Source organism: Pelophylax lessonae, assembly GCF_965119305.1.
Source record: "Pelophylax lessonae genome assembly, chromosome: 1".
Taxonomy (NCBI): domain Eukaryota; kingdom Metazoa; phylum Chordata; class Amphibia; order Anura; family Ranidae; genus Pelophylax; species Pelophylax lessonae.
The window spans coordinates 213,366,879-213,378,970 of record NC_138768.1 but is presented as its reverse complement, the minus strand read 5'-3'; the positions used below and the strand labels follow the sequence as shown (position 1 = coordinate 213,378,970).

The window sequence follows — 12,092 nt, the reverse complement described above, 5'->3', positions numbered from 1 at the left end:
CCCTACGCACATTCGCTGACCTGAGCTCCACCTTTGACCTCCCAGCCTCCATGCTTTTCCGATACTGCCAGCTTAGACATGCGTTTAGGGCCCAATTCCCGACCCCTCCCCACCCTCTGGAGACCCCCTCTATGTTAGAATTCCTTAAGAGTACCGACCCCCAACACTTGATCTCCATCTTGTACGCAGAACTCCACACTCCTAGTTCCACGGCGCTCGCCTATGCAGCTAAAACCCCCTGGGAGGCAGATATAGGGACTATAGAAGATGATGAATGGGATGATGCTCTGGGGTCGTGCAAAACTGTGTCCCCCAGACTGTCGGATCGACTCACCCAACTTTTCATTCTCCACCGGGCATATCTAACCCCCATTGGCCTCCAGAGCTACAGGCCTGAAGTGTCACCCAGTTGCCCAATGTGCCGGTTGGCTGTGGGCACCTTTTTCCACCTCCTCTGGAGTTGTCCTCAGCTCCAGGGGTACTGGAAACAAATCGTTACTTTCCTTCACGACAAGATGGGCTCCCCGGTACAGCTGGTCCCCAAACAGTGCCTGCTGGGTATATATCCAGATGAGGATATGGACAAAAGCAAACTTATTTTTCTCCAGACCACATTGTTCATAGCTCGAAAGCTGATCGCCCGAAGGTGGATGCGAGATTCCCCGCCCACTTTCGGTGCCTGGAAGGCTGAAGTCAATGTGGTCCTACCGTACCATAAACTCATGTATAAGAACAGGGGAAATCCAGCCAAATTCACTAAGATATGGGATAGGTGGGTCCAGAGCCCGGACACGGGGAGCTGAGACGCCTCCTGCCCATGACTGTGACCCCCGCAAGTAGCAAATCCTACTCTATGTGTGTTCTGTGCAAGTAACGTTAACCACTGTGCCCAACTGAAGTGCCTTGCTTAAACTGTACCTATATGCATGGTCCTTGATGACATTTGTTGAATTTCTAAGTTTATTGTTGTAAAACTTGTTTTAATTTTTTTTTTTTTTCCTTTTTTTTCAATAAACTCACTGATTTGTAAAAAATGTGCACTGAAGGGTTAGCAATATTCTTCAACTGGTACCAGCTGCTGGTATTTCTAGTCACCAGAAAATAGCTGTCTTTTGTACTGACTCTGAAAGTGTCCAGAACTTTACCCCGTACCCTACTGTTCCAATTTAATATCATGTTATCCTGGACTAATGGCCGTGTTACCCAGTTAGTACTAATGTATGGAATGGCACTGGGAATTGAAGGGGAGGTCACTGGTTATACAGCAGTCAGTAGGTAAAGACATCATTCTGCTGTTGATCTGCAGTCTGATATTCATTATAGCTCACAAGATCTACCTACATATGTAGTGCAATATAAGGCTTCAGGATTGGTTAGAGCATAGCATGTACTTTCATCACACGGCTAAAATATCCTGTTGAAACTATTACTGGTAGGTAACTGGAAGTATTGAATAGAAGATTTATGCGGTCAAACATTCAAAAAGATTTGAATTTATTATGCAGAATAAAGTTGCATATTTAGCCTCCAATATATCTGAATTATTTTTTTCTGGCAGTAAACATACAGGGACAGATATGTCCTGCATTTGTATGTTAAAGTCCATATAGTTTTGGCATTTTTTTAATATTAAGGGTCTAAATTTGGTGCATTGTGAAGATGCCAGTTGAACTGGAAAATGGCTGTTAAAAAGTATTATGTGCTCTAATTTTTACATCTCGTATTCCTGTGACCACTAAGGAAGATTGATTATTTTTATGTAAACATGTTTATCAGCATTACCATGCAAGGAAAAACACATCTAGTGTGAGCAAGCAGGGCCGGGACAAGGGGTGGGCAGGAGGGCCGGCTGCCCTGGGCACTGTAGTATCATGTGAGGTGGGGGGAGCACCACAAGGAGGTTGGGGGGAGGGGGAATTTTGGGGGTGGGAGGGAATAAGAATTATTCTAGGAGGGGAAATTTTGGAAAGTGTACTAGGAGTGGTAATTTGATGGGAGTTGTGTTTGGAGAGGGGATGGGGGAAGACGATTTGTGCTAGGAGGAGGAATTTGGGGGGGGGGGTGGTTGTGCTGGAAAAAGTAATATGGTAGGGGGAAGGGAATTTGTGCTAGGAGGGGATTTTCTTTTTTGAGGGGGGGGGGGGGATTTGTGTTAGCAGGAATGATTGGGGCTAATTGTGCTAGGAGGGGAAATTGGGGGGGATTTGTGCTAGGAAGATGGACTGGGGGAAACTTGTGCTGGGAGGGAGAGAATTGGAGTGGGGGGGGGGAGAGGATTTGTGCACAGAGGGGAAATTTGAGGGATAAATAATTTGTACTAAGAGGGGGAAATTATTTTCAGTGGGGCACATAAGGAATGAGAGGATTAGTAGATTAGAGCTGTGGGGGGTTGGGGGGAGGGCATAGATTCATGCTGGGAAGGGGATTTCAGTAGGGGCAGATTTGTATTGAGAGGAGGGGGATTGATGCTTAAGGGGGTAAGCATGCAGATTAGAGCTTACATTTTTTTTTTTTTTTAGGGGGGGGGGATTTTTGCTGACACATAATGCTCATACATCTTGGGGGGGGGGGGCGCAATTTGGCATGTTCGCCCTGGGCTCTAGATGACCTTGTCCCAGCACTGTGAGCAAGACCAAATACCCTTTCCCATGATCATTAAACCAGGTATTGGTACTTTTGGCAGTGTGGGCAGGTGTCAAGTCCTGCTGGAAAATGAAAGCAGCATCTCCATAAAGCTGGTCAGCAGAGGGAAGCATGAAGCTGTAGAATTTCCTAGTAAAGCGCTGCGTTGACTTTCGACTTCATAAAACACAGTGGACCAACACCAGCAGATGACATGGCTCCCCAAATCATCATGGGCTGTAGAAAATGTTGAATTTCATTTGAAAATCAAGGTCCCAGAGTCTGGAGAAAGAGTGGAGAGGCACAGAATCCAAGTTGCATGAGGCCCAGTGTAAAGTTTTCACAATCAATGATGATTTGAGGAGCCATGTCATCTGCTGGTTTTGGTTCACTGTGTTTTATCAAGTCCAAAGTCAGCACAGCCATCTACCAAGAAATTCTAGAGCACTTCATGCTTCTCTCTGCTGACCACCTCACACGCTAAGGAGTCACATCATGAGTGGCTGTCCAATGGCTTATCCGGAAGATGCCAAACCAGGAAGGAGACCACCAGAAAATGTCAGCAATGGTGATGTAATGACAGGGGGAAGCTTGCAAACATTGCATTAGAGAGGGACACACCAGAGTGTAAATGAGCCATAATGTAAAATTATACTGTGTATAAAGCACACCCTAACAATAGTAAAATTCTGCTTCAGTTATTTTGGTAATGAACACATACTTGGATAAACTTTTATTTTTATCTGCATGGAAATCAGCTGATAAAAAACACCAGGATCTTTTATTTTGTATCAATACTGGTTAGGCCATTCAGTGCAGAAAAGGTAAGGGGTAAATCCCTGACAGGTCCAGACAATACACAGACTAACAAATCGTCACACTCAGGAAATGCACTGGCAGTGGCTGCAGGGGGTACAATTTCTTAAGCTATCTGACAAGCCTTGACATAATATGGAAAGATTTGGACTTTATTATGATAGCATTACCGATCTTATAAGAAATTCCAATGATCTTTTTATTTTGGATTACAGTAAAGAAGTGAAGAGTTCACCATCTGCTGACCAAGAGGATAAAAAACACAAGAAGCAGAATGGAGATGTGGAGAATGGGCGTGCAAAAGAACGGCATGGGAGAACACTTAGCCCACACCAGCACTATAGGTAAGCAATGTAGGATCTCTAGGGAAATAACATTTGAAATCACTCGCTGACCCTTCCAAATTCAGCAATTAAAAGCTGCCTCAGCTATGACATATCTTGTATTGAATAGGCTTAATTATATAAAAAGTCAATTTGATGACCTGACAGTGAAACATGAAATAGTGTTACACCTTAAGTGGTATTGAAAACACGTGAGTTCTAAGCCCATCAATCTTTATGACATTCCTGAATGTCAAAAAACCTTTTGAGAAAGCCTTGGATAAAACAATTTCCTTGATAAGCCTCTAAAGTCAGCTATTTTCTGACCTCCGAGTCGAGTGTGGTAGGGGAATTCATTGTACATGATCAAGACTGCTATGTGAGCACTCTACTGCAGGCTTACCAGACTGAGAACCACAGCGAAAACTGCTTTTTCTGTTGTTATATTGTTCACGACACTTTTAAGAGTGGCTATGAATGGAATTTTAGGAAGGAATAGCATTTACTCCTGGTACATGATAATTGTTAGGTTAGCAGAGAGATTTGTAGGTATACATGTCCCTCAGGATGTGTGAAAATGTTATTGTATGCTTTTTTTGAAACATTCAGCTGTGCTTCCATTTCACTGGAGTTCTCCACAGAAAAATAGCCTACAACTCATACTTAGGATTTCCTACCAAAAGTACATAAAATAATGACCCACTGAGTGAGTATGGAAGGTGCCAGGGGGAAGTTTCTGGGGCAGCTATTGATAGAAATAGGTCTTCACTGTTACTGCAGGCAGCTTTCCTTGTGACATATTTTCCACAAAGACACTCATCGGAGGTCATGCACAGATATTGGACAAGAAGGCTGGCTTGAAGTCTCTAATTCATTCCAAAGGTGTTCTATCAGGTTGAGGTCAGGACTCCACCCCAAACTCACTCATCCATGTCTTTATGGACCTTGCTTTGTGCACTGGTCCAAATCAATTGGCGAAGGGGGGATTATGGTGTGGGTTTGTTTTTCAGGGGTTGGGCTTTGCCCCTTAGTTCCAGTAAAGGGAACTCTTAAGGTGTCAGCATACCCAGACATTTTGATCCATTTCACCCTCCCACCTTCGTGGGAACAGTTTGGGGATGACCCCTTCCTGTTTAACATTACTGTGCACCAGTGCAAAAAGCAATGTCCATAAGGACATGGATGAGCGAGTTTGAAGTGGAGGAACTTGACTGGCCTGCGCAGTGTCCTGGCCTCAACTCAAAAGAACACCTTTGGGATGAATTCGAGAGGAGACTGTGGGCCAGGCCTTCTCGTCCAACATCAGTGCCTGACCTCACAAATGCACTTCTGGAAGAATGGTCAAACATTCCTATAGACACACTCCTAAACCTTGTGGACAGCCTTCCCAGAAGAGTTGAAGCTGTTATAGCTGCAAAGGGTGAGCCAACTCAATATTGAACCCTATGGACTAAGACTGGGGTGCCATTAAAGTTCATGTGCAGGATTCCCAATACTTTTGGTAATATAGTGTATATAAGATAGTAAGATAACTAGTGTAATAAGCTTGAATATAATGTCTATAATTTAAAAACTTAACTCCAATCTGAAAAATAAATCAGTATGTGGTGTCTTACACTGACACACCAAGGGTTAAATGCTTGTTCATTTGAAGGGGGGTGGGGAGGGGGTACGGTACTTTATTCCTGACTTCCTCCGACTTCATTCTCTTTTTACAATTAGTCTTAGAAAGCCATTCCCCTGCATCGGTTATGCTGTCTTCCATGTTATCACGTACAATGCAGGACCAGCACTAATGCATTGTATGTGAGGATGTCAAGGGCATTTACCAGAAGTGGATCCGATTGGAATTCAGTTTTATTCATGGGCTCTGATTATGTAATAATGATATGGCGATCTCCAACTCCCAGTGACAAGTGCTTATGGCAGCCATTTTGTTTTTTAGCGATTACCTCTCAGAAGCTGGAAAATTTAGTCCATCCCCACCTCCTAAAGCAAAAAAGAAGAAGAAAAAATCAGAACGCAAAAAGAGAAAAAGGTTAGTTTGTCAGTTTTATAAGTATCGTTTTTTTATATACTAATTCCTAGCTAAGTCCTATCTTTTTTCCTGGTCAAAAAAGTGTATTCTTAAATCATTTTACAATATACCAGAAAACAACTGGCTGATGGCACATACCTTGAAAGGTAACAGTCATATACACTACATTGTTGTTACGACAACATACCTAGTCAAAGCTAATACAATATTACTTTTGCCTGCCAGATGGCAAACACAAGTGTACGTACGGGCTTGTATTCAATTTCTTGTCCCACGATAATCAATTTAAGGGTTAGGATTAATCGGGCGGGTATGGAAAGGGGGAGGGACAAGAATGGTTTCCCGGGGTGGGGGTGGTCTGGTTAATAAAGGCTAGACCACTTGGAGATATATTGCTAGTAGCATTTTTATCAGCTTTATATCACGTAGGGGTTGGGTTAGAACCTTCTGCTGGATTTTTATGCTTTATGTGTCCCTATCAGGAAAATTTTATAGCACTTTCTGTTTCATTGAAAGTCAGTTCTTACTCTGCCTCCCCTGTCTCCATCATTATTTTAAGGTCAAGAGTATTTTACCTCCCACCTCTTCCCCGTGCCATGATTATTTTCCTCTCTGCCCACTGGGACAATAAAAGACGGTTTACGGTTTCATTTAAAGCATTTTCCCTACGTTGATGTAAAGTTTGCCTTCTTCTGTCCCATAAATATTAGCACAGTGACAGCTGAAATGTCTTAGCCAGTGAGAGGGTAGCTTTTTAGGTTTTTATCCTCACTTTTGCTGAGTTTTTTTTTAGTTCTATGAGGTACATTTTCCAGAATTCTTAGTATTCATATTGCATCTAAAATGTAAGAAAAATACTGAAGATTGGGAGTGCTGGATTTGGTTTTAATTACAAATCTTTCCTGGTTTAAAGTTACAGGCAGTCCCCAGGTTACAAACATCCAATTTACAAATGACCCATTCTTACAAACAGAGGGAGACAACAGGAAGTAAGGAGAAATCTTCCCCTAGGAAGGGAAATTCACTCCTGTAAGAGTTATAATGGGAAAAAGGTGTCTACACTGAAGCTTTATCACCAATCCTTGTTTCTACAACAACCCAAATGTTTCAAAATCCAATTGTCATAGGCACAGAAAGTTACATGCAGTCCCCAGGTTACAAACACCCAACTTTCAAATAACCCATTCTTACAAACGGAGGGAGACAACAGGAAGTAAGGAGAAATCTTCCCCTAGGAAGGGAAATTCACTCCTGTAAGAGTTATCATGGGAAAAAGGTGTCTCCACTGAAGCTTTATCACCAATCCTTGTTTCCATAACAACCCAAATGTTTCAAAATCCAATTGTCACAGGCACAGAAAGTTACAGGCAGTCCCCGGGTTACAAACATCCAACTTACAAACGACCCATACTTACAAACAGAGGGAGACAACAGGAAGTGAGAGGAAATCTCCCCCTAGGAAGGGAAATTCACTCCTGTAAGAGTTATTATGGGGAAAGGTGTCTCCACTGAAGCTTTATCTCCAATCCTTGTCTCCACAACAACCCAAAATCTTCAAAATCCAATTGTCATAGGCACAGAAAGTTACAGGCAGTCCCCTGGTTACAAACATCCGACTTACAAATGACCCATACTTACAAACAGAGGGAGACAACAGGAAGTGAGGAGAAATCTTCCCCTAGGAAGGGAAATTCACTCCTGTAAGAGTTATCATGGGAAAAAGGTGTCTCCACTGAAGCTTTATCACCAATCCTTGTTTCCACAACAACCCAAAATTTTCAAAATCCAATTGTCATAGGGACAGAAAGTGTGGTGAAATCTTCTGAAACAGGAGTACAGACAGCAAAACAAACATTACAGGGGTGGTAACCCTTCCCTATGCTATCCAAAAAAGTAAAAAATATTTTTTTGACTGGAGCTACACTTAACAAATGTACCTGTTCCAACATACAAATAAATTCAACTTAAGAACAAACTTATAGATCCTATCTTGTTTGTAACCCGGGGACCGCTTGTATTCTAGTCCCAATCATCTCTGCTTATTACATTGTAAACAATATTATGTTTTTTTTTTTTTCTTCTAAATGAGCAGTAGACAAAGTTTTAAAATAGATTTACTGATAAACTGGATTTTTTTGATGCTTAAAAATTAAGTATTTTTCAATATACCTTGATCTTTAGGTCTCATTCCTATAGTCCTTCCCCAGTGAAAAAGAAGAAAAAGAAGAGCTCCAAGAAGCGGAAGAGAAATAGGTATGACACCGGTTTACTATGTCATGGGGCCCTTTAAAATTGGAACTGTGGCCAAAATCTTGTTCTAGTTTTGTTTAGAGTGGAAGATAGTGACAAACACTTTTAGGTTTTTGCTGTTGTCATCATATGGGAGATCCACTCTCAATTTATGCCCTGATAGCTATTGTTTAAGGACAAAAAAAAAGGAAAAATCCCCTAAAGGAGACAATTGTACTTGAGAAAAAAAGAGGATATTTCCTCCCTTCCAGTAATCACTCTAGGACAAGAAATGTGGGTAGACCTATCAGTGTGTATACAGCAGTAACAAAAATTACAAAAGACACCAACTCTTCGGCACTCTGTCCAATACATAAAATATACTGTATAATATACTATTTGTGGTGAAATGTAATTGCAGTAGCTTTAGCAATGCATTTCCTGCAGTCCTTGTCTCCCATGCAGGGCAGCTAAATATTTAATAAACGTTTCAACGTTATTATTGTACTAGAAGTGTTAATCAAACTTGCAAACCACAATTTTACATAAAAATAAAAAAGATTTTTAGGGAGTAGCACTTTATATATGGAGTTTATATGTTCTTACCTGCAGCAAACCCAAAATATATACTTCTTAGTTGACCTCTGACCTGTAATTTCACAGTTGCTCTGGCTATGTGGTCAGAATAGGCATTTCCTTTAGAGAAAGGGTAAAACTCATGTGTGCATGTTTTGCATTCTATTGCAGATATTCTAGATGGCAACAGTGCTGAATCTAAGACCCAGGAAATTGAAATTTAATGTTTAATAGATGTGCCGCTGAGGAAAGAAATCATCTTTCTTTCCACAATATGCCAAAATCAAACAGTGAATATGTATCATAGTGTGGTAAAGTCTTTAGCATTTCCTACAGCTCTTGCTTAGATGATAGGTTTCCACAAGTAAAAAGTAGCGTAAAATAATGGGATTGCATTTAGCAGCAAGAGATAAAGATCACAGAAAAAAAGCATAGAAATTCTGACCACTTTAAAGGGTAAGTTTACTTTTAGAGGAAACACTATGTACACCGTACACTGCAGCAGCAGCCCTGGCGCCTACAATCATCATAATGCTTGCAATGGTGAGTAATCAATGGTAAGTGTGGGCAGATGACCAATGCCATTGGAAGCATTATGATACTTTCAGGCACTAGGCTGGTAGTGCAGTGTACAGGGCATAGATTTTCTTCTCTAAAAGTAAACGTACCCTTTAGGCAAAAGAAGAGACATCTACACATAGTTCCAGGTCTGAGTCTGTAACATTGGTGTGGACTAAAGGCACTCCAGGTCTTAAAAACCACCAACCATTTGGTTAGTCTCTGAATAATACCCAACTTATATTGTTTTCAAAGACGTTATCAGGAGAAACCCAGTAACATTCTTACACATTCCTCACCCCAGATCCTGCCTGTACTTACCTGGGCAAGGGGGAGGGGGGTGATTAGCTGTCACTGTGGATCAGAGCGATTCTAATTGGTCAATGTGGTCACGTGTCAGCACATGATCAGTCAGAATTACTGAATGGGCATGGACAGCTAATCACCTATAGAGGTAAATGTGTGTGTGTGGGGGGGGGGGGAGGGGGGTTGAGAAGAGTGTAGGATGTGCACTTATAATTTTTTTTTAAAATAGGTGAGCGTACAATTTAACCCTTTCATCATGATTGTCTTTATGGGCCAGTGTCAATCGGCTTTTGTTCGTGTCAGAACTACTTCTTTCCCCGCACAGGTCTATGGGGATGCAAAAGCAGCTAAATTAACTGGTGCAGGTCAAGTGCACCTCTTAATGATTGCAGGAGCATCTTTTACCCATTGACACAAGCCCAATGCCCCCACTGCCAGCCAATTTCAGCCAGCCCATTTCAATTGAATGAGACATTCCAAAAGCATATTCACACCAGTTTACCACTGTTTATTCAGGACAACAGGGATCTTTTCTACAGATTTAGAGATTTGAGTTCTTGTAATTATCAGCATACATGTGAACTTAAGAGCAACAGTGGACAAATGCATGTGTATGGGTTGCAATGTGGGATAACGAAAGGTTTTTTTGCTGAACAGACTTTGAGCTCCTATGGAAGCATAAACACATGCATACAATCATCATGAATAATAATAAGTTGGCTATAAAATATATTTTACTACTTCAAAAATCAAAAGAAAATTATGGACTATTATGGAATATTTTTCAACCTGATAGCAGAGACAGGAAAAACTAAAGTCTATAAGACCTCACTGCTATAAGACATCGTTCAATTTACTATGAAAAAAATATACTCAAGCAACACTTGACAGCAGTTTCCATGGAGAAATTCAGGTGTTTGGATGTGTAACTCTGAATGGTGCTATGAAAGCAAAACTTCTATATGCAAGAGACTGGGCTCCCAACATATACAGTACTAAAATGATGGCTTCCCTTCTCTGCACCCCCCAAGGACCAGACATAGCACTTGTATGTCTAGACTGATTAATTCTGCCAGATACAGCCATATAATCAGTGCATTCAGGATTCTGTGGAGGGGCTGAAAAAAAGAGCCTGAAGCACAAAGTGGGAAATCCAATTAACTTCACATAGTTATTTCCATTCAATGCAATAAATATCTTTGGCATGTGTAATTATAAACATGACAAAAAGTATATGTGAAATACGCCTCTGCCATACATGATACAAGTTAATGAATCCTGGTTGTTCCTGATCTTTCTAGGTCTTCCTCCAAGAAACGAAGACATGGGTAAGTCACGTTCTAGTCTTTACAAGCATGTGCTCATTTTGTTTTTTAGTGTTTTCTTTGTTGAATGATTGCGTTTTTTGTGATGTATGTTATGTGCTAAATTCTGCATTATTTTTTCAAAATGTTCAAATGTTTGCAAATATATGTGCAAGCTCCATGGGGCCATAAAGGCGCCTTGTGTAGACCTAGGTTAATCAACAAGGTAGCAAAAAGAATAGATACATCCTTCTTTCTGGTTGCTGGGAATTTTGTTTGCGAATGCCAGTGAACCACCCATATACATTTTAAACTGGTTGAGCAACTGATATTATTTTTGCTTGCTCCATATACACATCAATAATAAAGGTAAGGTATGTTCCCCAAAGAGGCCGCAATTAAATGGAGATATATAAATGTAGACGGGGTATAAGAACCCTTTCTATCCACCCAGAGGTGACTGTTGACCAAACAAACCATGCACAAAAATAGGGAAGGATGGGGGGGTGGAGATATCCCCCCAGAAAAAGGAGTCAACTATGGACACCAGTGGGATGAATTTTAAAGAATAAGAAGTTTATTAACCTCCCTGGCGGTATGATTATGTCAGGAATTACATACCAAAAGCGGTACAATTCTTTTCATGGAAATTTGGCGTTATGTATTATAGGCCTACAATTCTTAGTAATTACTGACTTAAACCTGACCAAAACAAGACTCTAGTAGACATCCCAGATGTGATAAATTTGAAACACAAACGCATGAATTATAATCGAATCAATAATATTATTTTATTATTTAATATATAATATATATAATAAAATTATATTGATTAGATTATAATTCATGCATTATATATTATATATAGATATATATGTGTGTGCATATATATATATATATATATATATATATATATATATATATATATATACACATATATATATACACCGGTGTGTATATATATATATATGCATATATATATATATATATATATATATATATATATATATATATATATATATATATATATGCATATATATATATATATGCATGCATATATATATATATAAATATATATGCATATATATATATATATATATATATATATATATATATATACACAATATAAAATGTGTTTTGTGCAACGTTTTGTTTTTTTTTGTTTTTTGAATTTCCCTCCCTAGTTCCGCTCCCATGCAGCATTGCTGCTGCAGGGAACGGAACTAGGAAGTGATCGGAGGGACGGAGGAGCGGCGGGACTCTCGGCTGGCGATCTCAGCAATGAGAGATCATCGCTGGATCGCCAGGATAAGGTAAGAG

General features: G+C 40.2%; 1 protein-coding gene across 1 annotated transcript in view; it reads left to right on the top strand.

The window, feature by feature from the left end:
* The window catches only part of SRRM4 (serine/arginine repetitive matrix 4), a 185,307-nt gene that overhangs the window by 112,968 nt on the left and 60,247 nt on the right, over nt 1–12,092 (top strand). Inside the window, exons 2-5 of the mRNA XM_082268959.1 lie at nt 3,654–3,782; nt 5,707–5,799; nt 7,981–8,052; nt 10,770–10,796. Coding sequence (XP_082125085.1) covers nt 3,654–3,782; nt 5,707–5,799; nt 7,981–8,052; nt 10,770–10,796 — 321 coding nt within the window. The remainder of the gene's footprint in view (nt 1–3,653; nt 3,783–5,706; nt 5,800–7,980; nt 8,053–10,769; nt 10,797–12,092) is intronic.